At 44.0% G+C, this 21825-nt stretch overlaps 1 protein-coding gene across 1 annotated transcript; it reads right to left on the reverse strand.

Annotated features, from left to right (window-relative positions):
* Positions 1-20107: 20107 nt before the first annotated feature.
* On the reverse strand, positions 20108-21147 carry LOC136490039 (protein VACUOLELESS GAMETOPHYTES-like). Its single transcript, XM_066486538.1, has one exon. The coding sequence runs from the start codon at positions 21079-21081 to the stop codon at positions 20443-20445; it is 639 nt and encodes a 212-aa protein (XP_066342635.1). The 5' UTR covers positions 21082-21147; the 3' UTR covers positions 20108-20442.
* Positions 21148-21825: the final 678 nt, after the last annotated feature.

The raw sequence follows: 21825 nt of genomic DNA on the forward strand, positions 1-21825 counted from the left end.
TGTCTGGCTGATCCCGAAACGGCACACTTGGAACTGTCTAGGCAAAGACCGACATGTTCCACCTTAAATTACTAATAAACTTTCTCTCCTTATCAATTGCAGGTCAAATTGACTGGCACGCCTCGGGAGGAATTCGCAGGATCGGTTACTCCTGCGTTGAAGCCTAAACTTCTCTTATGACTTTTGCATCAAGCAATCTTTGAATTTCAGCTTTGGCAGCCTAAACTCTGTCTTTAGCTAGTTTTCTCAACTTTTGCTTCTTTTGTCTAACTTTTGGATCGATGTCTAGTTTGTGCTCAATTATGTCTCTGCTAACTCCTCCTAAGTCATTGGATGACCAAGCAAATATATCTTTGTTGCTTCAAAGAAATTCTACAAGTTCGTCCTCTTGTTCTTGAGAAAGTCCACTACCAATGATGACTTGTTTGTCTGGGACTAATGGATCAAGAGGTACTCTTTTTGTTTCTTCACAAGCTTCAGCTTTGGGTTTAGGCTTTGCATTTTCTATTTCTTCTTTTTCTTCTTCTTCAACGATTGCGTGAACATTCTTTTGTCCTGGAGTGTATTCTTTTTCAATGTTTCTTGCCTCAGTTTGGTCTCCGTGTACTGTGATTACTCCATTTATTGCTGGCATTTTCATACATAAGTATGAGTAGCTTAGGACTGCTTCGAATGCATTTAAAGTTCCTCTTCCAAAGAGTGCATTGTATGAATAGTACATGTCAACCACATCAAATGCTATTTGTTCTGTTCTTGCATTGCTTACTGTTCCAAAAGAAACTGACGAAATTATTCTTCCAATTGAGTGGATCTTTTTCTCGCCGAAGCCATAAAGTGGGTGCTCAGCTCTTCCTAACATTTTGTGATCTATTTTCATGGTGTCAATTGTTGATGTGAATATAATGTCAGCGGAGCTGCCTCCATCAACTAATATTTTTGAGACTGCCCAACCATCAATGTTTGCTTCGATTACCATAGCATCCATATGTGGGTAATCTTTCAACTGAAGATCTTCTTCTAAAAATGTGATTGGCAGATGGGACCATCTTGTTTTCTTATATGGGCCTTCCATTGAAATTGAATTTACTCTTCGGAAGCAATTTCTTCTTTGACTGTTATTTTCATGGTCCATGCTATTTCCTCCCATGATTGTTAGTATTCTTCCTCTGCTTGGGATGATTGCATTATTGTTCACTGCTAAAACTGATGGGGAGTTATTTTCTTGCTTGGCTTGGCTGTTTTGTGGGTTGTTGTTTGCCACTGAAGCTTCGGGTTGTGCTGATTGAACATTGGATTGCTGAGATTGATTTTGCCTCCATTGATTTTGCATGGGATGATACATTGCTAGGGGTTCATAGCTGTATGCAGGAGGTAGCCCTGGAAGTAGTGCTTGGGTATGTCCATAATGCATTGGGTAATAAGTTTGATGAGAGGTTTGTTGTTCTTGCCTCACAAGATTGACAACTTTTGGTTGGCTTGGTGTCCTGTTTTCTTCTTGGGCTTCTTCGATGCCTTTCTTTACTTTAGGACACATTTTAGATGTATGTCCAGCCCCTTTGCCATGAATAATGCAGTACATGTCTTCGGGTTTTAAAGGTGCTCTTCCTCTTCCTCTTCCTCTTCCTCTTCCTCTTCCTCCTCTTCCTCTTGTGCCAAGGCCTTCTCTTTTAAATATTCTTTCATTGAATTTACTTCGCTGGTTGTATTGATTTTGGTGAGCATAATCACTTTCGGCTGTTGAATTGTTGTCATTCTCAATTTGATTGACTTGATTGTGTGGTGTAAATGGTCTTCACTCATAGTTGTTTGGTCTTGGAGGATGGAAGTTGTTGTTGCTTTGCTTGATTTGAGCCCTGAAGTTGTTTTCTTCTTCGATTCTTTTTCTGCAGTCATCATCTGACTTGCAATATTTTTGAATGACTTCGTAAAGCTTAGCAACTATACTTAGTTTTTCTCAAGCAAGATGAGAAGCGCATTGACCTACTCGAAGCCCTTTAATTGCGGCTATTATCACCACTTCATCTGGGATGTTTGGGATTTATGCTTTGATTTGGATGAATCTTTTGAAATATTGACTCAGGGGCTCTTTGATTTGCTGCTTGCAACTGAACAGTTCTATGTCTATGAGGCCAGCTTTTTGAAATCCTTGAAAGTCAACAAGCAAGTTTGTTTTAAGCTGATCCCATGAATGTATGGATTTTGCTTTTAGCGAAGAGTACCATTGTTGTGTTGGTCTTTTAACTACCATGACAAGAGATTTTGCCAATGTAGTTTCATTGCCACCTCTAGAAATTACTGTGGCTTCAAAACTCATCAAAAATTGCCTTGGCTCAGATTGGCCATCGAAAGTTGGTATTATGTTAAATTTGTACCCCAAAGGACATTGTGCTAGCTGCAAGTTTATTGACAGGGGGGAGCTTGTGTCAATTGATATAAATGGCTTTTCGGAGTTCTTTTCTTGAGAGGCTTTCATTGCTGAATTTGGTTCTTCTAAATTTATGACTTCGTGGTTGGTGCTTTGAAGTTGTTCATTTAGTTCACGAAGGGTGGCATCGGCTTTTTCTATTCTTTGTTTGAGAGACTTTTCTCTTGCTCTCGCGCGACATTCTTCAAGTTCTTTTTGCTTTCTCAGCAGTTGTTTTTCTAATTCTTTGAGTCTTTGTTGGCTTCGCTTGCCTTTGAAAAGCTTGGGTCTTGGGGTGCATCTTTTTTGAGACTTTAGTCTTCAACTGCTGGTGGGTCATCTTCGGTTACCCTAGTGGTAACTTTCTTGTTAGGTCTGCCATTAGCTTCGCGTGGTCGTGGGAGTTTTCGAGCACACACAAACGGTGGGTGCCATATGTTGGGTAAGAAATTACTCAATCATCAACGTATGAACACAAGACAAAGTTGTATTCCTTTTTTTGATCGTCCTGTACAAGTCAGAGTGGTGTCAGTGCGGGACCCATGGGGTACCCCGCAAGGAAGGGAGAAGAACTAACCCGACTAGGATTCTTCCCCTGTAATCTTAGTAGTAGTATTATCCTATAATCCTACTAGGAACTCTCACTATAAACCAACTAGGACTCTGGCCTCCTGAGTATATAAAGGAGGGCAGGGCTCCTTGAATCGAGGGTGGAAGAACAATTGTACAACACAACACTTTACAATCAATCCAACGCAAAGGCTAAGATGCCGACTGGACGTAGGGCTATTACTCGATCATCGATCGAGGGTCCGAACCAGGATAAATCGACTGTCTCTTGCATTAACCATCGAGTTCCGCATACGTTGAAGCCCAAACAATACTGCCCTGGGTACCCCTATGGCAGGCTATCGGTGGTCAAACATCGACAGCTGGCACGCCAGGTAGGGGCTTTCGGCGATTTTGCATCCGAGAGCTCGATGGACCTCGACAACATGATCTTCTCGAAGGGATCAATCTTCATCTTCAGCTCATGGATCTATGAGGCAGGCGACGATGGCAAGCTCCAAGGCCGTTTCCTCGAAGATTCAGATGATCATCAGGACTCTTTCAGTTCGACGACAATGACAGATCCGCTTGTTGGAAGATTCGCGCAGCTCGCGATTTCCATTCCAACTCGGATTCCGTGACTTCACGCATCCGATTCGAACTCAAGTTCTGCTTCCAAGACGAAGTCTTATCTGAGTTCTTTCAGAAAACCGAGTTCTTTTCTGACAAAGCTCCAGAACATGACATCAACCTATCAAGAATACTACTCGAAGTTCACCGAACGTACTTCAAAGAAGTCGGGTCCTCTTCCGTTTGGATTCCACAACATGGCAACACCTTATCAGACATGGCTCGAAGGATCCACTTATCCCGTGCTTAGAATGCCGCTGAAGGGAGCTTAGGAAGGTCTCGTTTTAACCATAACATCTCAAGACTGCATCATTCACTAGCCAAGTACCATTCCTGAGGATGACGGCACCCAACTAGTCGACGATACGACAAAAGCAATTCTACCCTACCAAGAAGGAGATTCGATCTATGACCTTGAAACCTCTATTGAAGTTATCAACAGCTCTGGCTGTACGGAAATCAACGACGATGATAGAACAACTCACACTAGAGAAGTATTGATGATTCGCCGTCCTTGATCACCATTGATCCCCCTAGAAGCACCCGACGTAAAGTCTTTAGATGAATCCGAATCCAACATATCACCATTTATCCAGGGGCACGATGGTGAGACTAAAAGTCAAAGGCAAGCGAGAGAAAGAAAGAATAAATTAAAACAAGGACATCAACGCCGTGCTAAGCAGCGAAAGGACACTTGGATCAAATATGAGTCAGATCTAGCCGAGTACAACAGAAGAAAATCAGAGCGAGAAGTCGAAGAAGGACGAGCAGCGAATACACCCTACGATAAGATCCGAGAAGCATTAGAAGAACTCAGAGCAACTTCACATCCCAATGAAAAACAAGAACAGCTCCAGGACTTCCTCTGATCAACAGTCCTTAGGACGCGCGATGGAAGAGCAACATCTCATGAACAGGAAGATCAAAATCAAAGGAAGTCCGCTTTTGAAAGACTTAGACCAAGTGGAAGTCATAACGGAGAGAGCCGAAGAAATCATAGTCAAAACAATCGAGTCGAACAACCAAGAAAGGCCAGAAGCAAAGCACCAACTCGGACAGCCACACAGAACTACTCTCACCAAGACGACAGTTGGCAAGAAGGGGGCGCAGAATCGGAATATACATAAGCCAGAACGCACGATAGATTCCCCTGTTTTGCAAATAGACTTGCTTCAATACGACTACCTCACAAGTTTAAACCATCCAACCACTCCAAGTATGATGGCAAGACCGAACCAAAGCAATGGCTTATGATTTACTCACAATCGATTGAATTGGCCGAAGGAGACGATGACATCAAGACCTTGTTCTTTCCCATGGCCCTAGAAACCATGCCACTCCAATGGTTTGACAAATTGAATCTAGGATCAATCAGAAATTGGGAAGACTTGCAAAGAGCTTTCTATGAAAATTTCGCGGGAATTATTACACATCCAATTACCCACGCAGAGTTAAAAGGACTCAAACAGAAAGGAGGTGAAAGTCTCAGAAATTACTATCGATGATTTGGTGAACTACGAGCTCAAGTACATGACATCAAACAACGAGAAGTAATCAAAGCCTTCTCTCACGAAATCATGGCTAGGTGGCAATTTCAAGACTTCTACAAAGAAAACCCAAGAAACAATGAAGAATTCAGAAGAATAGTGGAAAAGATGATTACTACAGAGGAGAAGACACGAGAAAGATTCCCGGATAGAAACAACAGAGACAACCTGGATAGGCAAATTCCTCAAAACAACAGACATCAGGAGAGAAAGCGTGGTCCAGACAACACAGTAGCAATGGCTGATAAATCAAAGAAATTTACCAAGCCCAGAAGATATGATGACATTGAGAACATACGTTGCCCCTTGCACCCCAATGGAAAAAAACACCATCGGAAATTGCTACACCTTCAACGAAAGATACACTAGAAAAGATAGCAGGGGAAACAATAAAGAAGACAATCAGAAAAAAGAAGGAGACAACAATGAAGACAAGGGATTCCAAAAATCCAGAGGAACAGTGGCAGTAATCTTTGCCGGGGTTCCAGATTCCAGAAGCAAACATCAAGAAAAAATAGCGTTACGAACCATCATGGCAGCAGAACCTGCTACACTAAGATATCTCAACTGGTCAGAGTATCCAATCTAATTTTCAAGAGAAGACCAATGGACCAGCGTAGGAAATGTAGGCCATTACCCACTGGTTCTAGATCCAACCATTGCTAGTATGACCATTACAAAAGTACTAATCGACGAAGGAGCCGGACTCAACATCATTTTTTCAGAAACTCTAAGGAAGATGGGACTACAACTCGCTGGGATGATCACACCAACAAGCACACCTTTTTATGGCATAGTACCCGGCAAGGCAGCAATGCCACTTGGACAGATCACTCTACCGGTTACCTTTGGAACTCCCTCAAACTACCGTACAGAGTTCATCAAGTTTGAGGTTGCATACTTCGATTCATCATATCACGCAATCCTCAGGCGCCCGGCACTAGCAAAATTCATGGCAATATCTCATTATCCGTACCTATTGCTTAAGATGCCAGGGCCTAACAGTGTCCTTTCTCTTCGGAGTGATTTAAAGTGCGCATTTGACTGTGACGTACAGGCAATTCAAATTGCAGCAAGAGCACATGCAAACGATGGAAGAAAAGAAATAGCCACTATTACCGCAGAAATAAGTCAAGAAGAACTAGAGATACCAGCTAAAAAGCCAAGCATCCTAGCACCACCAAAAGAAGCCGACGTCAAGCGAATCGACCTGGGCACCGGTGATCCCTCAAAAATGGCAACCATCAGTGCACACCTATCAGCAAAATAGGAACTCGCGCTCACCAACTTTCTTTGGAACAACAAAGATATCTTCGCTTGGAAGCTGGCCGACATGCTAGGGGTCCCAAGAGAGTTGGCTGAGCACGGAATTGATGTCAATGAAGGCTCCAAGCCTGTGAAGCAACAACTACGACGATTCTCTTCCGACAAGAAGGCAGCAATAAAAAAGGAAATTATGAAACTAATGGCAGCTGGATTCATCTGGGAAATCCTCCATCCAGATTGGCTAGCAAATCCAGTTCTGGTACAGAAAAAGAACACGGACGAGTGGCGCATGTGTGTTGACTACATAGATCTCAACAAACACTACCCAAAGGATCCATTTGGGCTACCACGCATTGATCAGATAGTTGATTCAACAGCAGGATCCGCCCTACTATCCTTTCTTGACTGCTATTCTGGATATCACCAGATCGCATTAAAAGAATAGGACCAAAACAAGACATCTTTCATCACTCCATTCGGCGCCTACTGCTACAGGACCATGTCGTTTGGACTTAAGAATGCTAGAGCCACTTACCAAAGAGCCATCCAAACATGCCTTGGTGATCAGATCGGCGAAAACGTAGAAGCATATGTGGATGACGTGGTTGTAAAAACAAAGAACCCAGATACACTGATCGAAGACTTAAAACAAACCTTTGAGAATCTGAAAAGGTGGAGGTGGAAATTGAACCCAAACAAGTGTGTATTTGGAGTTCCTTCAGGACAACTACTCAGATTCTTGGTCAGTCATCGCGGAATAGAAGCAAGCGCCAAGCAAATTCGAGCGATAACAGAGATGGGCCCTCCTCGAACCGTCAAAGATGTACAAAAACTAACAGGCTACATGGCGGCACTCAACTGTTTCATATCAAGACTCAGCAAAAAAGGGTTGCCTTTCTTTAAACTACTAAAGAAGACAGACAAGTCTGAGTGGACGGAAGAAGCCAATGAAGCTTTCAAGAAACTTAAGGCGTACCTCACCTCCTCACCAGTCCTCACACCTCCAAAGAAAGACAAAGACATGATGCTATACATTGCAGCAACTTCTACTGTAGTCAGCACGGCGATAGTAGTGGAAAGGGAAGAAGAAGGGCACGTGTATAAAGTACAACACCCAGTATACTACATCAGCGAAGTACTGTCAGAATCAAAAATTTGGTACACGCATGTGCAAAAACTACTCTACGCCCTACTGATCACTTCACGCAAGCTTTGTCACTATTTTGAAAGCCACAAGATTACCGTGGTGATAGATTTCCCACTAGGAGACATCTTACACAACAAAGACGCAACAGGACGCATATCCAAGTGGGCAGTTGAACTCGGGGCTCTCAACATCAATTTCACCCCGCGGAAAGCAATTAAATCTCAAGCCCTTGCTGATTTTGTTGCCGAATGGACAGAAATTCAACAACCCATGTCAAGCGCCATCCTTGATCATTGGAAGATGTACTTTGATGGATCACTCAAGCTAGGCGGAGCCAGTGCAGGCGTCCTCCTAATTTCTTCGGACGGAAAATAACTCAAGTATGTCCTTCAGATATTATGGCAAGCTACCAACAATGAAGCAGAATACGAAGCTCTCATCCACGGGCTACGAGTGACAATTACCCTCGGAATCAAGCAATTACTCGTATACGGCGATTCGGCAGTAGTCATCAACCAAGTCAACAAAGATTGGGATTGCACCAAAGAAAACATGGGTGCTTATTGTGCTGAAATCCAAAAACTCGAAAAACATTTCCAAGGATTAGAAATTCTACATGTCCTGCGGGATTCTAATATTGCGGCAAACATCCTCGCCAAGCTTGGATCAGACAGGGCGAAGGTCCCACTCGGTGTATTCATAGAGGAGCTATCAGCTCCCTCTATCAAACAACCCGGTGAGATAACCCCTAAAATCTCAGCCAAAGACAACCAGATCTTGGTAATCTACAATTCATGGACCCAGGTCTTTATTGATTACATCAAAGAGAATAAGTTACCAGCAGAAAAACAGGAATCTACCCGAGTTGTTCGCAGAAGCAAGAATTACGTCCTAGTAGGAGACAAGCTATACAGAACAGCCGCATCATCGGGAGTGCTCCTAAAATGCGTCTCATTTGAAGAAGGCAAATAAATCCTAGACGAAATACACTCAGGTTGCTGTGGAAATCACGTCGCTTCAAGAACACTAGTCAGCAAAGCATTTCGCACTGGTTTCTACTGGCCAACCACTTTGAAAGACGTAGAAGAACTCATCAGAAGATGCAAAAGTTGTCAGATGTTCGCAAGATAAGCTCATGTGCTAGCCCACAACCTCATCTGCATACCACCTGCTTGGCCCTTCTCCTACTGGGGGCTAGATCAAGTAGGACCTCTCAAGAAAGCAAAAGGCGGATCGAGTACATCTTTGTAGCAATTGACAAGTTCACCAAGTGGATCGAATACAAACCACTCGCAAAATACAGCACAGCCAAAGCAGTCGAGTTCATCCAAGACATTATGCACCACTTCGGCATGCCCAATCGAATCATCACAGATTTGGGTTCTCCCTTCACAGCTACAGAATTCAAAAGTTGGGCATAGGATTGTGGCTTCAGCATTGATTACGCATCAGTCGCATATCCAGAAGCCAATGGACAGGTAGAAAGGGCTAATGGACTCATACTAGCTGGATTAAAACCAAGACTATATGAAGAATTAGTAGACTATGGATCAAAATGGATTGAAGAATTACCCAAGGTTGTATGGGGGCTACGGACTCAAATAAGCAGAGCCACCGGATACTCACCTTTCTTCCTAGTGTATGGATCAGAAGCCGTACTACCCGCAGACTTGATCTGGATGTCACCAAGGATAGAGCAATACAACGAAGGAGAAGCAGAACACACACGAAGATTAGAACTCAACAGTACAGAAGAAGTCAGAGTAAACGCTACCCTGCAATCAGCAAGATACCTCCAAGGACTAAGGCACCACTATAACAAGAATACCCAGTCTCGATCATTACAAGTCGGAGACCTAGTACTAAGAAGAGTACAAAAAGCTGACGGACGCCACAAACTACTCAGTTCATGGGAAGGTCCTTTTATAGTCACAAAAGTCATCGGACCAGGCACATACAAGCTCATAACTGAAGACGGAAAAGAAGTCAACAATACATGGCACATTAGTCAGCTACGAAGATTCTACGCATAAAAACAACTCAAGGGAAAATATGTATACAAGACACACGAGATCAACGTTCATGACCAACAAAGATAGCGCTATGTATCATTGTAACTCATCAATATTCATGATCAATAAAGATGATTATCTATCGACAAACATATGTCTCATGGCTCTCTCCGAGTTGTTTCTTAAATGCAAAATGGCTGAAAAGACGCCTGAGCATCCTGGCCAAGAGCAAAATAGCTGAAAAGATGCTTGAGCCCGCCAATGAGGGTAGCTAACAAGCTAACACCCAAAATAAAATGCAAAATGGCTAAAAAGACGCCTGAGCATCTCGGCCGAGAGCAAAATAGCTGAAAAAAATGCTTGAGCCCGCTGATGAGGGTAGCTAACAAGATAACACCCGAAATAAAATGCAAAATGGCTGAAAAGACGCCTGAGCATCCTGGCCGAGAGCAAAATAGCTAAAAAGACGCTTGAGCCCGCCGATGAGGGTAGCTAATAAGCTAACACCCGAAATAAAATGCAAAATGGCTGAAAAGACGCCTGAGCATCCCGGCCAAGAGCAAAATAGCTGAAAAGATGCTTGAGCCCGCCGATGAGGGTAGCTAATAAGCTAACACCCGAAATAAAATGCAAAATGGCTGAAAAGATGCCTAAGCATCCCGGCCGAGAGCAAAATAGCTAAAAAGACGCTTGAGCCCGCCGATGAGGGTAGCTAAACAAGCTAAAACCCAAAATAAAAAGCAAAATGGCTAAGAAGACGCCTGAGCGTCCCGGCCGAGAGCAAAATAGCTGAAAAGATGCTTGAGCCCGCCGATGAGGGTAGCTAACAAGCTAACACCCGAAACAAAAAGCAAAACAACTGAAACTAAGCCTGAGCATAGACCAGAGCAATTTCAAGACAAGACCCTCTAGCTACTTGTTCCAAATAGCAAGAGGCTCGGGGGCTACACTAGAGATACCCAAGAACACAAAGATCTATATATATAACGAGTTGTTTACATGGGACAGAAAAGTACTCGACAAATCAGACAAGCACTCGACAGATCAAGAAAAGTTGTCAACACAATATATAACGAGTCGTTTACGCGGTACTCGACAAATCAAGAAAGTTTGTCAAGATGGCGCGCAGAGTTGTTTATGAGGCAAAGACAAAAGCAAGACAAAGTACTCGGCAAGTCAAGTAACTCTGGCCAATTGGACAAATCATCCAAGGAATAAACAAGGCATCCAGGCAAAGAAAACTTCAACAAAAAACCTTCATTCAAAAAGAAGTATAATGTCATATTACAAGGCACGGGCATAAAAGCCAAATACATCAAGCCTCATCATCAGGAGAAGGGAGAACAATGTTAAGATTATCTACTATTCTACTAGCTAAGTCTTCCACTTCAGGCTCCATCCTCTCAACGGCATCAATGTATTCTTGACTATCAGCTTCATCTGCTATCTTGGACAAAGGAGCCACTGGAGCAAGAACCCGGACCTAGGCCAGGACATTCTTGGTACACAGTTGAGCGCACCTCTTCACAAACTCTTGGAAACGAGTCGGAATTCAAGGAATCAACTGAGCCCAAGATTGCCCATCATCCACTGGAGTTCGAAGAATGTCGGCTACTGAACGAAAGGATTTCCACAAAGCTTTCTAGTTTTCAGTAGCCGTTGCCAACTTGCCAGACAAGTCTTCAATAGTTTTTTGGGCCTGCACAAGATCTCTATCAGCTCCACGCCTAATCAACTTAGCAAGCGCGAGTTCCTCCTCAGCATGAGTAATTACCTCCTCAGCCTTGTTGTGACTTGTATGAACAAGAGTCTTCATTTCTTCAACACCCTCCGAGAGCTTCTGCTTTTCAACCCGGAGAGCTGGACAAGACAACAAACAACAAGTCAGTAGAAAAGAGAATTTGAATGCAGAAGGAAACAAAAAGAACCCGCAATACCGTTGCACTCCTTCTTCGCGGCCTCCAAGTTCTTCACGGCCTTCGAATTCTTTTGAGCCTCCTGAAAAGCGGCATCCCTCTGTTTTTCGGTCTCATCAACCCGGGCATGAAGAGATTTTTCCTCCTCCTGATGCGTTTGACGCTCAGCCTCCATCTCGGCCCGGAGGAGGTCAAGATCAGCTTTCAGGGCGCTCACTTCGGAAGACAACTTTTTCTCATTTTCAGATGAGAAAAAGAAGCCGGTATGATCATGAGAGAAGGACTAAGCAAGAAGAGACAAAGAAAAACAAGGAATGAGGATAGAAGAAAAGCGAACATCTGAAGAAGGAATGGCGAAAAAACTTACCTGCAGCTTTTCTCCAAAGGAAGTCATAAGGGACGATAAGCTTCCCCAGGCAGCAGTTAACTCTGATAGCCGATGAGTGGCATCAAACTGCTGCACCACATCATTAGCAAAAGGTGGACCACCAGAGGCAAAAGAAGGAGAAGGAGAGGCCGGCCGAGATGAAGAAGGCACGACCAGAGCGATCTCCTAGGAAGCCGAGGCCAATCCCCTAGAAGGACCCACCGCGATGGCCACGGTCACCACCGGGGCAACCAAGTCTACAGCGGCACCGTCGCCAGAAAGCTTCGTCGCCCCCACAGCCACTTCACCAATAGTACACTGCGAGTCCTGAGGCTCAGTACTCGGTGGCACAACGGAGGGCTGAGAAGAAGTCGACGAAGAAACGAGAGAAGACGAAGGCCAGAAAGTTGATAAAAGAAATCGCCAATGAGAACCAGAGAAAAGGAGAACAGAAGCAAAGAGACAAAGCCAGAATCCACTCACCCAGCCACCTTCTTCTTTGCAAAACAAAAAGAGGACCTCGCAGGGGTGACCACGGTGGCAAAAACATCCCCGCCACTTGGCGGCAGGAGCGGTATAGCCGGTACCGGAGCCCCAAAAGAAGCCGGTACCGGAGCCCTGGAAGAACTCGGCACCAGAGCTATGGAAGAACTTGGTACTAGAGCTACCGAAGAACTCAACACAGGAGCCACAGAAGAAGCCAGCGCAGGAGCCTCAGAAGAACCCATACCCAACGTCTGATTACTACAAAAAGATCAAGACTAAAAGTCAAGACAAAGAGGAGGAATTCAACGGCAGGAGAATATGAAAACAACTCACCGCCGCATGATAAGGGGTACTTCATCATCCTCTTCCTCCTCGGTCTCGACCAAGGCCACCAGGACACCCACTGAAAAAAGAATAAAAGGACTCGATTCAAGATAAAAACAAGAAAACAAAGGGATAGAGAGTATTAATATGCTCACCTAAGAGCATGCTAGCTACAACTGGAGTACCTAGACGAGTACTTGGCTTGCGAGACTTCTTCGAAGCAGGCAGACTAGATGAAGAACCATTCGTTCGCCCCCTCTTTGAGATGCTATGAGGACCTCGGGGGACTGGACAAGGAACGTATTCTTCATATACATCAACAACTCTAGAAGAAACTCTAGGAAATGATGTGGTGATTTGGAACTTACTAATTGTAGAAGCCCCAGCAAGATCCTCCCCAGTATTCACCACGGCGGGGAGGACATCAAGGGGGATTGGGTCAACAAAGTTGCGCCCCAATTCCTACAAAGAAGAGTAAAACAACCAGATGAGAAAGATTAAACAAAGGTGGAGACCACAAAGGAAATTCAAAAGGTACTCGAATAAAGAAAAACAACTCATAGCAGGAGGAGGGTTCTTAGTGCAATACTCAACAATAGCATAAGGAATGACGTTCACCCCTTTCAACATCTTTCGAAGACGCTCGAGCACCTCCTCGTTGGTCAACTCAAGGGCAGGGACCATACGAGAAGGATCCTCTGCCCCAGAGTACTCAAAACCAAAGTTTTCTCGCTCCTGAAGAGGTTGGACTCGACGGCGAAGAAAACTGGAAATAATACCAAGGCCGGTCAAACCTTGCTGTTTCAGAGTACTTATCCTCTCAACAAGCGGCTTGATCACCTGGTTCTCATAATCCGTCAAGAGTTTCTTTTCCCATCGATCGTTAACTGTGGGACCAGAAGAAGAATGAATAGAAAGAGGAGGAATCATGTTGGCGGAATAAAACCACTCAGAACGCTAATCATTCACAGAGTCAACTAAGTCATAATCAAAAAATTTAATTTTGAGACCCTGACGGAACTGAATCCCACACCCACCAAGAACAGAAGTGTCATCACGGCGGGGTTGTGGTTTCAGACGAAAGAAGAAACGGAAGAGGGAAAGAGAAGGAGGAATTCCAAGAAAGGTTTCGCAAAGATGAACAAAGACAGAAAGATGGAGGACAGTATTGGGGGTAAGATGGTTCAAAGTAACCCCAAAATAATTAAGGAATCGATGGAGGAAGACAGAAGCGGGAAGGCAGAGTCCAGCACGGACAAAGGAGACAAAGAGGACGATCTCACTAGGACCAGGAGCAGGGACCCAATGCTCGCCTAGAGCTCTCCATTCAGCAAAGTCCTTGCTCTGGATCAAGCCGTCGCTGACAAGCTCGCGAAGCTGCTCTTCGGTTGTTGTCGGAGCCGGCCAAACCTTCTGGGCAGCCCTCATGACCACAAACTCTTGGTTCTCGATCAAAGAAAGTGATGATTCCTCATCCACGAAGTTAGACTAGGACTTGCTCGCGGTTTTGTTCTTGCCCATGTACTAACGGAGGCAAAAAGAAACTAGGGGAAGAGAAAGTTTGGACGGCGGAGCTAAGATGGCGGCAATGGCGACGGTGGATTTCTGAGAGCTAGGGTTTTCGAGGCAAGAGAAGGACAGTAAAGAAAAAGAAGATGAAGGGTCTTTAAATAGATTTTACGGCTATAAAAACGGCCCACCAGGCCCGTTAAAGCACCGTGTGAGAACGCAACGGTCCATTTACTGACGCAGCTAAAATGATGGAGGGCACAAATCGACACAACGATATAATTCAACGGGCAGATTTCAGACTTATCCATCCAGCACTACGGCGGAGTTATCAGATTACTGCAAAAAACAACCCGTCAGCCATAAAGAAAAGAAGGGCTACCTCACAAGGAACATAAGAACTCGGTTCTTATGGAAAGAACTCGGAAATCTGATGAACAACCAGGACCACAGCAGAAAAATAAATGACAACTCAGAAGACAAGATTCTCTCCATTACAAGTGACTTCAAAACGAACTCGGTACCATGAAAAGCAAAGTAGCAAAGAGGAACCCGGACACGGCTAGGCTATAGAACGACTACGTGTCCCAAATTGCTACTCGGAAGGACAAGCCGCCCTAGGCTACACTGTTTTCTTTAAAGGATGGACACAGTGCATCCAAGGCGAAAATTAGCAGCACGGCGGGACAACATGGAGCAGAGAAGGCCGGCAGGCATCTGTCTACCCAAGACCGATGTTATGCTGGATATGGTGTTGATCTGCACCGGACAGTCTCAAGACAGGCGACGAGGATCAACCTAGAACTGCCAGATGAAGTAACGAAGCCCACATCACAAGACTTCCTCCAACTACCGCCACGTACATCCTGGTACAATGCTGCTGTGGGATTAGCCTACCTCTAATCCCTTTCATAAGACTTCCTCCAGCTACGACAAGACACATAGGGACTACAAGACACGCCCGGGGGCTGCTCTACTTCGCAAACTACCATGTTCATGACCACGAAGGTTTCAACAGAATGTTCAATGAATGAAAACAAGCACTCCGGGAGGGTATTTATAGATCGAAGGAGCAGTGCACATGGACTAGGAGTACCAACGAAACAAGCCTAACAAAGGACACAGTGAAAAGACAGGGCTCAATAATGGAAGACTCAGGCGAGAGGGAACAATACTTGAAGACGAGCATATTCGGAAGAATATACCAACACAGTACAACCCGTGAACAAAAGGCATTTACACTCAACCACCACCATAAAACTACATCTGACAACAGCAGACTACCAGAGAACACGCCAAGACCTCGCATCCGAGTTCTTCCTAAACAAAACAACCCGGATATACGCTTGGGGGCTGCAAAAAGGAAAGATATACAGTTCTTTCAAACAACTCAGATTCAAGACCCTCCAACTTTTTGTTCCAAATACCAAGAGGCTTGGGGGCTACACTCAGTGAGTGCACTTTTTTCAAAAAAAGCGCATGTCACTCAGAAGACTTCTTCAAGACAGACGACTTCAAGGCCACAAGATAAAAAGAACCCGGACATAGCTATATCCGAGCCCTTATCAACAAAAAGAACCCAGACATAGCTAAATTCGAGCTCTTTTCAATAAAAAGACGAGTATATGCTCGGAAAACTTTTGACGAAGAGTCAGGGGGATTTCAAGAAAAGACCCTCAAAGCTCCTTGTGCCAAATAGCAAGAGGCTCGGGGGCTACATCCAAATGGGAGTACTTTTTTCTTCAAAAAAGTACACACCACGCAAAGATCTCACGAAGCGCTACACGGGTTTGCTCAAGAAAGCACTCGGACGACGCTTGTTCCTGCTCGACGAGACTTGAAGGAACAAGACGAGGCTTCTAGAACTCAACCATGAAGTGCTTGGGGGCTTGTCGGTGCGGGACCCACGGGGTACCCCGCAAGGAAGGGAGAAGAACTAACCCGACTAGGATTCTTCCCCTGTAATCTTAGTAGTAGTATTATCTTGTAATCCTACTAGGAACTCTCACTGTAAACCGACTAGGACTCTGGCCTCCTGAGTATATAAAGGAGGGCAGGGCTCCTTGAATCGGGGGTGGAAGAACAATTGTACAACACAACACTTTACAATCAATCCAACGCAAAGGCTAAGATGCGACTGGACGTAGGGCTATTACTCGATCATCGATCGAGGGTCCGAACCAGGATAAATCGACTGTCTCTTGCGTTAACCATCGAGTTCCGCATACGTTGAAGACCGAACAATACTGCCCCGGGTACCCCCGTGGCAGGCTATCGATGATCAAACATCGACAAGTGGGTACTTATAGGGGACCTAGTCTTCGTATTTTACACAAAATGACTATTTTACCCCTAACTCAAATATTTACAACCCTTTTCAACTTCAAGGGTGAAGTGGTCTTTTTCCCTTCTGAGTCTTCATTCTCCAACTTTTGGCCTTCAATCTTCTTTGTATCTTTGTATCTTGGGACTTAGTCAGTTCTTGCCCTGCTTCTTTTCTGTCTTTGAAATGTTAAGCGCTTGTCTTTGTTTCCTTCTTCTTTTCAGCGAAGACAAGCTCTCTCCAGCTAAGTCAAATTCCCTTTCGTGAAGTTTAAACTTTCATCTTCGCTATGCTTCTTTTCCTGCAAGCAGACTTTGTTATGAAAATTATAGTTTCAACTTCAAAGTTTCAGGGGCTGAGTTTTTCTGGCGAAGTTAAATCCCCAACAACGATAGTGATGAAGTTCTTCATCATCACCCACAATTCGCCGCTGAAACGTGAAACCCGTGGTGAAAATTAATGGGTTAGGAACCGGCGATGCTGAGTATTCTATAGTAGTTAATTTGTGTTTTATGGAAGCAAGAGATGAGCTGCTAAACAAGATGCTCCAAAAACAAAAAGATGAATGAAGGACAATGGTCCAAGAAAGCTTCGAGCATCCAGGGAGCTGGAGGGGACAAGTTAGCTAGCATATATATATATATATATATATATATATATATATATATATATATATATATATATATATATATATATATATATATATATATATATATATATAGGGAGAGGCTATTCAGTAGCCGGCTACAGAATAAGTTATTCTGTAGCCACCTCCATTTACCATAATTTTATATACTAATTTACCGTAATGTCAATACATATTTACGATAGTTGGGTTACTATAACACACGGGGATATTTACCATAATGTTATATTAAACCACTTAGTAAGGAGTTACTATAATCTCGTAAATTAACATAGTAATTATCGTAACTCAAAGTGGCTACAGAATAAGTTATTCTGTAGCCAGCTACAGGATAGTAGTTCTATATATATATATATATATATATATATATATATATATATATATATATATATATATATATATATATATATATATATATATACCATAATTTTATATACTAATTTACCGTAATGTCAATACATATTTACGATAGTTGGGTTACTATAACACACGGGGATATTTACCATAACGTTATATTAAACCACTTAGTAAGGAGTTACTATAATCTCGTAAATTAACATAGTAATTATCGTAACTCAAAGTGGCTACAGAATAAGTTATTCTGTAGCCAGCTACAGAATAGTAGTTCTATATATATATATATATATATATATATATATATATATATATATATATATATATATATATATCTTTACACGGAGGAAACCATCGAATCATCTGCTTTTATATTTAGAGCATCTCCAAGAGTTCCCTAAACATCCTTCCGACATTAAATTGGCATTTTTAATGTTTTTTTGTTGTGTGAAGTTTTCAAAATACATTTATACATCAAATAGAATGTTTTGTGAATTTTACATATTTTTTGGGATATTTTTTTTCATTTTTCCTAGAGCTAAATCTAACTTTGGAAGCTTCTAAAGATATTTTCATGAGCTTTAAATATTTTATTTGAATTTGTTCTGTCCCAATACATCTCTAGGTATATTTTTTGGATTTTTTGAAATTTAAAGACATTTTCTGTGGTTCAATAGTCTTACCAAGTATTTACTAGATTTTTTTAACAAGAAAAAATAAAATTGCTTTCAAAACAGGATAGGGAGGTAATTTGAACGGTTTGAGAGTTCAAAGGGTAAGACTTCTAGTTTTGGAGTTTGACGAGGAAAATCAAACTACATAGATGAGGGGGTAAAATAGACCTTTTTTCTTTAAAAATATGACAATGTGCACATGAAATTCACTACTACAATAAATCTTTTTCAAGGCGTTTGCCAAATGGCCTCTGAGGCGGGAGGGTCGGTTGCCTGCCTTCGTTATTGGGTGACCGGACAGCCAGCCGAGCAACCGCCTCAGTTAATAACTGAAGCGGGCAACCTAAAAGGCCCGCCTCGGTTAATATATATTAACGAGGCGGGCATCCTAACGCAACCGCCTTGGTAAATCATTAACCGGGGCGGGCATTCTAACTCAACCGCCTCAGTAAATGAAGCCCAGCCTGCTAGCCCACACCAGCCCACTACCATCACCAATATATGAACGCAGGGGTTAGGGTTTTCCACTCCTCACTTCTATCTCCCCATCCCACAATCGAGGCCGAGCGGCGCGCCCCTCGTAGAGGGAAATCCCGACCGCGCGCCCCTCGGGCGGGAGAGCCCGATGGCGACCCTCCACTCTCTCCCTCACACTCTCCATCCCGAGCCCCTCTCCCTCCATACTCCGACGGCGGCGTGGGCGGCTCCCTCTCCAACATGGAGGCGAGGAGGACCACTGGCGCGCCTCCCTCTCCCTCCAGCGAGCGAAGCAGCGGCGGTGCAAATCCAAAGGCTCCCTCTTCTCCCTCCCCTCCGCGGATCCACTAGTGGCATGCGCGGGGCGACGGATCGGGCATGCAGGGGCGGCGGCGCGAGGCCCAGATCCTTCCCTGGTGGTGGATCCGGCAGCCCGTGCAAGAGATCCATCAGCGGCAGCGCGTCCAAGTGCAGCGGGCCCGGCGTCTCCACCAACGGCCCCGGCGAGCAGGTGACCGGATCCAGCCAGCGGGTGCCCGGATCCGGAAGCGGGCGCCCAGATCTGACGGCGGTTGCGGCAGCGCGCTGATCTAGCTGTGGCAGTGCCTGGATGGGCTCGGCGGGCATGTCCATGGATTTTTCTCTTTTTTTGTTTTTTATTTGATAAAACGAGACGGGCAAACAACCGTTTTGGTAGTTTGTGTATTAATCGTGACCTTTTGTTCAAGGCGGTTGCGTTGCCTGCCTCGGTTAATCCAAAACACCCGTCTCGATTAAACTTACTGTAGTAGTGATTATTGGATTTGAACGCCTTCTCATTGTTGCCTCTATTTTCAAAATATAGCACCGTGCACGTGAAGCCACTAATTAGTAATAGTAGGATGATTGTCTACTAAATTAAAGGCGAGATGCTTTTGATATATGAGAATTTATGTGAATTATCTTGTTCCCTAGTGTGTCTCGCGAAAATTATGAAGCCGCCAATCAGTAATAATGAGATAAGATCTAATTTTTTAGGTTTATCTTTTTGTTTGTTTGGAGCCTTAATCTAGTGTAACAGTAAGATATAAGATAGAATCATTGCATGGTTTCATTACGTGTACATGAGGCACCAACAGGATCGATGTCACACTGTTACCTTTAAGATCCGTACAACTCGTGTAGGTAATATGATGAACAAAGAGAAAAGAGGCAAAGCAGGAACAAGGAGTTCTTTATTATCTATTACTAGAAGCATATCCCACGCTTTGCTATAGGAATTGTGGATTAGTGGATTGTGTGATATGATGACGTGGACAACAAAATGCTTATGTGTCTTACTGACGTGGACATCTTGTATGTTGAGATAAATAGCTAGTGGGGTTTTGCTTAGTAGATTTTAATTATATATGATAATGCATTGGCTAGTTGGATAGCTTGCATGTTGGGATAAATAGCTCGTGGATTTTGCTTTATAAGAGTATAAGATTAATTCTTCTTAACGTAGAGTACATACATACTTTTTTTTTGCGAGGAAGATAACATACATACAAGTACGTAGACTAACACATAACAAAGCTGCTAAAGTGCTAATATCCACTTATTCCTTGTGGGTTTAATATAAACTAGGAGGTTATTAGAATACATAAGTGGAATATATAAACTGCATGTGCACCATGCTCTTATTATGCGGTTCATAAATCGTATGCATACAAGACACTAACAGGATCGATGTCACACTACTGCCACTTTTCAGATCGGTGCACAACTCTGTATCTGTAGATAATGTTCCTTCGTTTTAGTGTCCACGCGTACGTACGGACGAAAATCTCTCACTGAAAGAGCATACTCGCCACGCCTTCACCTGCAACTTCCACAAGGCTTTCCACGACTTTCACGCCCAGAGCTTCACCCAGCGCCGACGACGACCCCTTTCCGTTCTTCCCTCTGGAGGACCTGGCGCCGTGCAGGCAGTCGATGTGGAGGTCGACGTCGCACAGCCCGCAGCGGTAGACCCAAACGCCGCAGGGCTCGCGGCACGCCGCGCACGTTGTCCCCGCACTAGGCATGGCGGTGAGGCTCAGGCCGTGGTCCGGGTGGAGCTCCTCGCTGCGCGCGGTCTGCGGCAGGCGCGAGCACCGCGGGTGCACGGCGAACCCGCACGGCGCGCAGCGGTACAGGAAGACGCCGGCGGGGACTTTCTCCTCGCGGCACAGCTCGCAGGTGCTCCGGCGGCCGTCGGTGCGGGAGGAGAGGGTGAGGTCGTGCCACGGGTGCGCGAAGAAGGAGCGTAGGGTCTCCGGGTACCTGGCGCACTCCTCGTGCAGGTCGAAGTCGCAGAGGCGGTGGTGGCAGCTGTAGCCGCTGCCGGTGAGCTTCTCCCCGCACAGGTCGCACTCGCGTGACAGGTGGTACTCCCGAAACTTCAGCTCGTGCTTGGGATGCGAGAAGTGGGCTGCCGGCATGGCCATGGCGTGGAGGACCGGAGGAGTATGCGGAGTGTTGCTTGCCCGCTTTGATAGATCGGCTCCCTCAATGGACGCTGCTGTACGTACCATCGGACAGCGGTTACTATTTCTTATATAGGGAAATGAGCTGCGAAGACTTATCAAAATTGTTGTCGTAAAAAAAAAGACTAATAAACGGAATGTCATGTCATGCTAGCCTGTGTAAAAAAGCGCGTTTTTTTTAGACGAGTAAAAAAGCGCGTTGGTGCGATCGAGTTGTGCATACTAGTAAAAATTTTATTACTAATATTAGGAAATCCGAGTTTATTTATAATATTTTAGTTGTCAAAATTATTTATATTTACAGTATCTTTTATTTATTTTATTGTAACACAATAGTCATAGATAATCTGTATTCTCTATCCACACTTGACAAAACTTGCGAATTTGCCGATATGTTTCCATATCCATATAATTTCCCCTCAATGAGGAGGCACTGCATGAGTCTTTAACATATTAATTGAAACATTAGCTTAAATTACCCTGGATCTTGTTGCAGCACATGTCTTATGACATCATGAGCCTAGACTTTGTCTTTCAATTTTTGACGTCTTTCAAAAAAAATTATACAAATTTATCTCGAATGAATTCTTTTAATTTGTTCGGAACAAACTCCTCAACCTAATTTTTTCATAGTACATAGAAGAAAAATAGATTGGTTAATACTCCCTTAGTACCTAAATAAACCGATTCCTAAAGTTGTCTTTA

Source organism: Miscanthus floridulus, chromosome 10, assembly GCF_019320115.1.
Source record: "Miscanthus floridulus cultivar M001 chromosome 10, ASM1932011v1, whole genome shotgun sequence".
NCBI classification, from domain to species: Eukaryota; Viridiplantae; Streptophyta; class Magnoliopsida; order Poales; family Poaceae; genus Miscanthus; species Miscanthus floridulus.

What these genes read in the sequence shown, in the direction of transcription:
- LOC136490039 (XM_066486538.1), bottom strand. Translation starts at nt 21,081, where the DNA reads ATGGCCATGCCGGCAGCCCACTTCTCGCATCCCAAGCACGAGCTGAAG.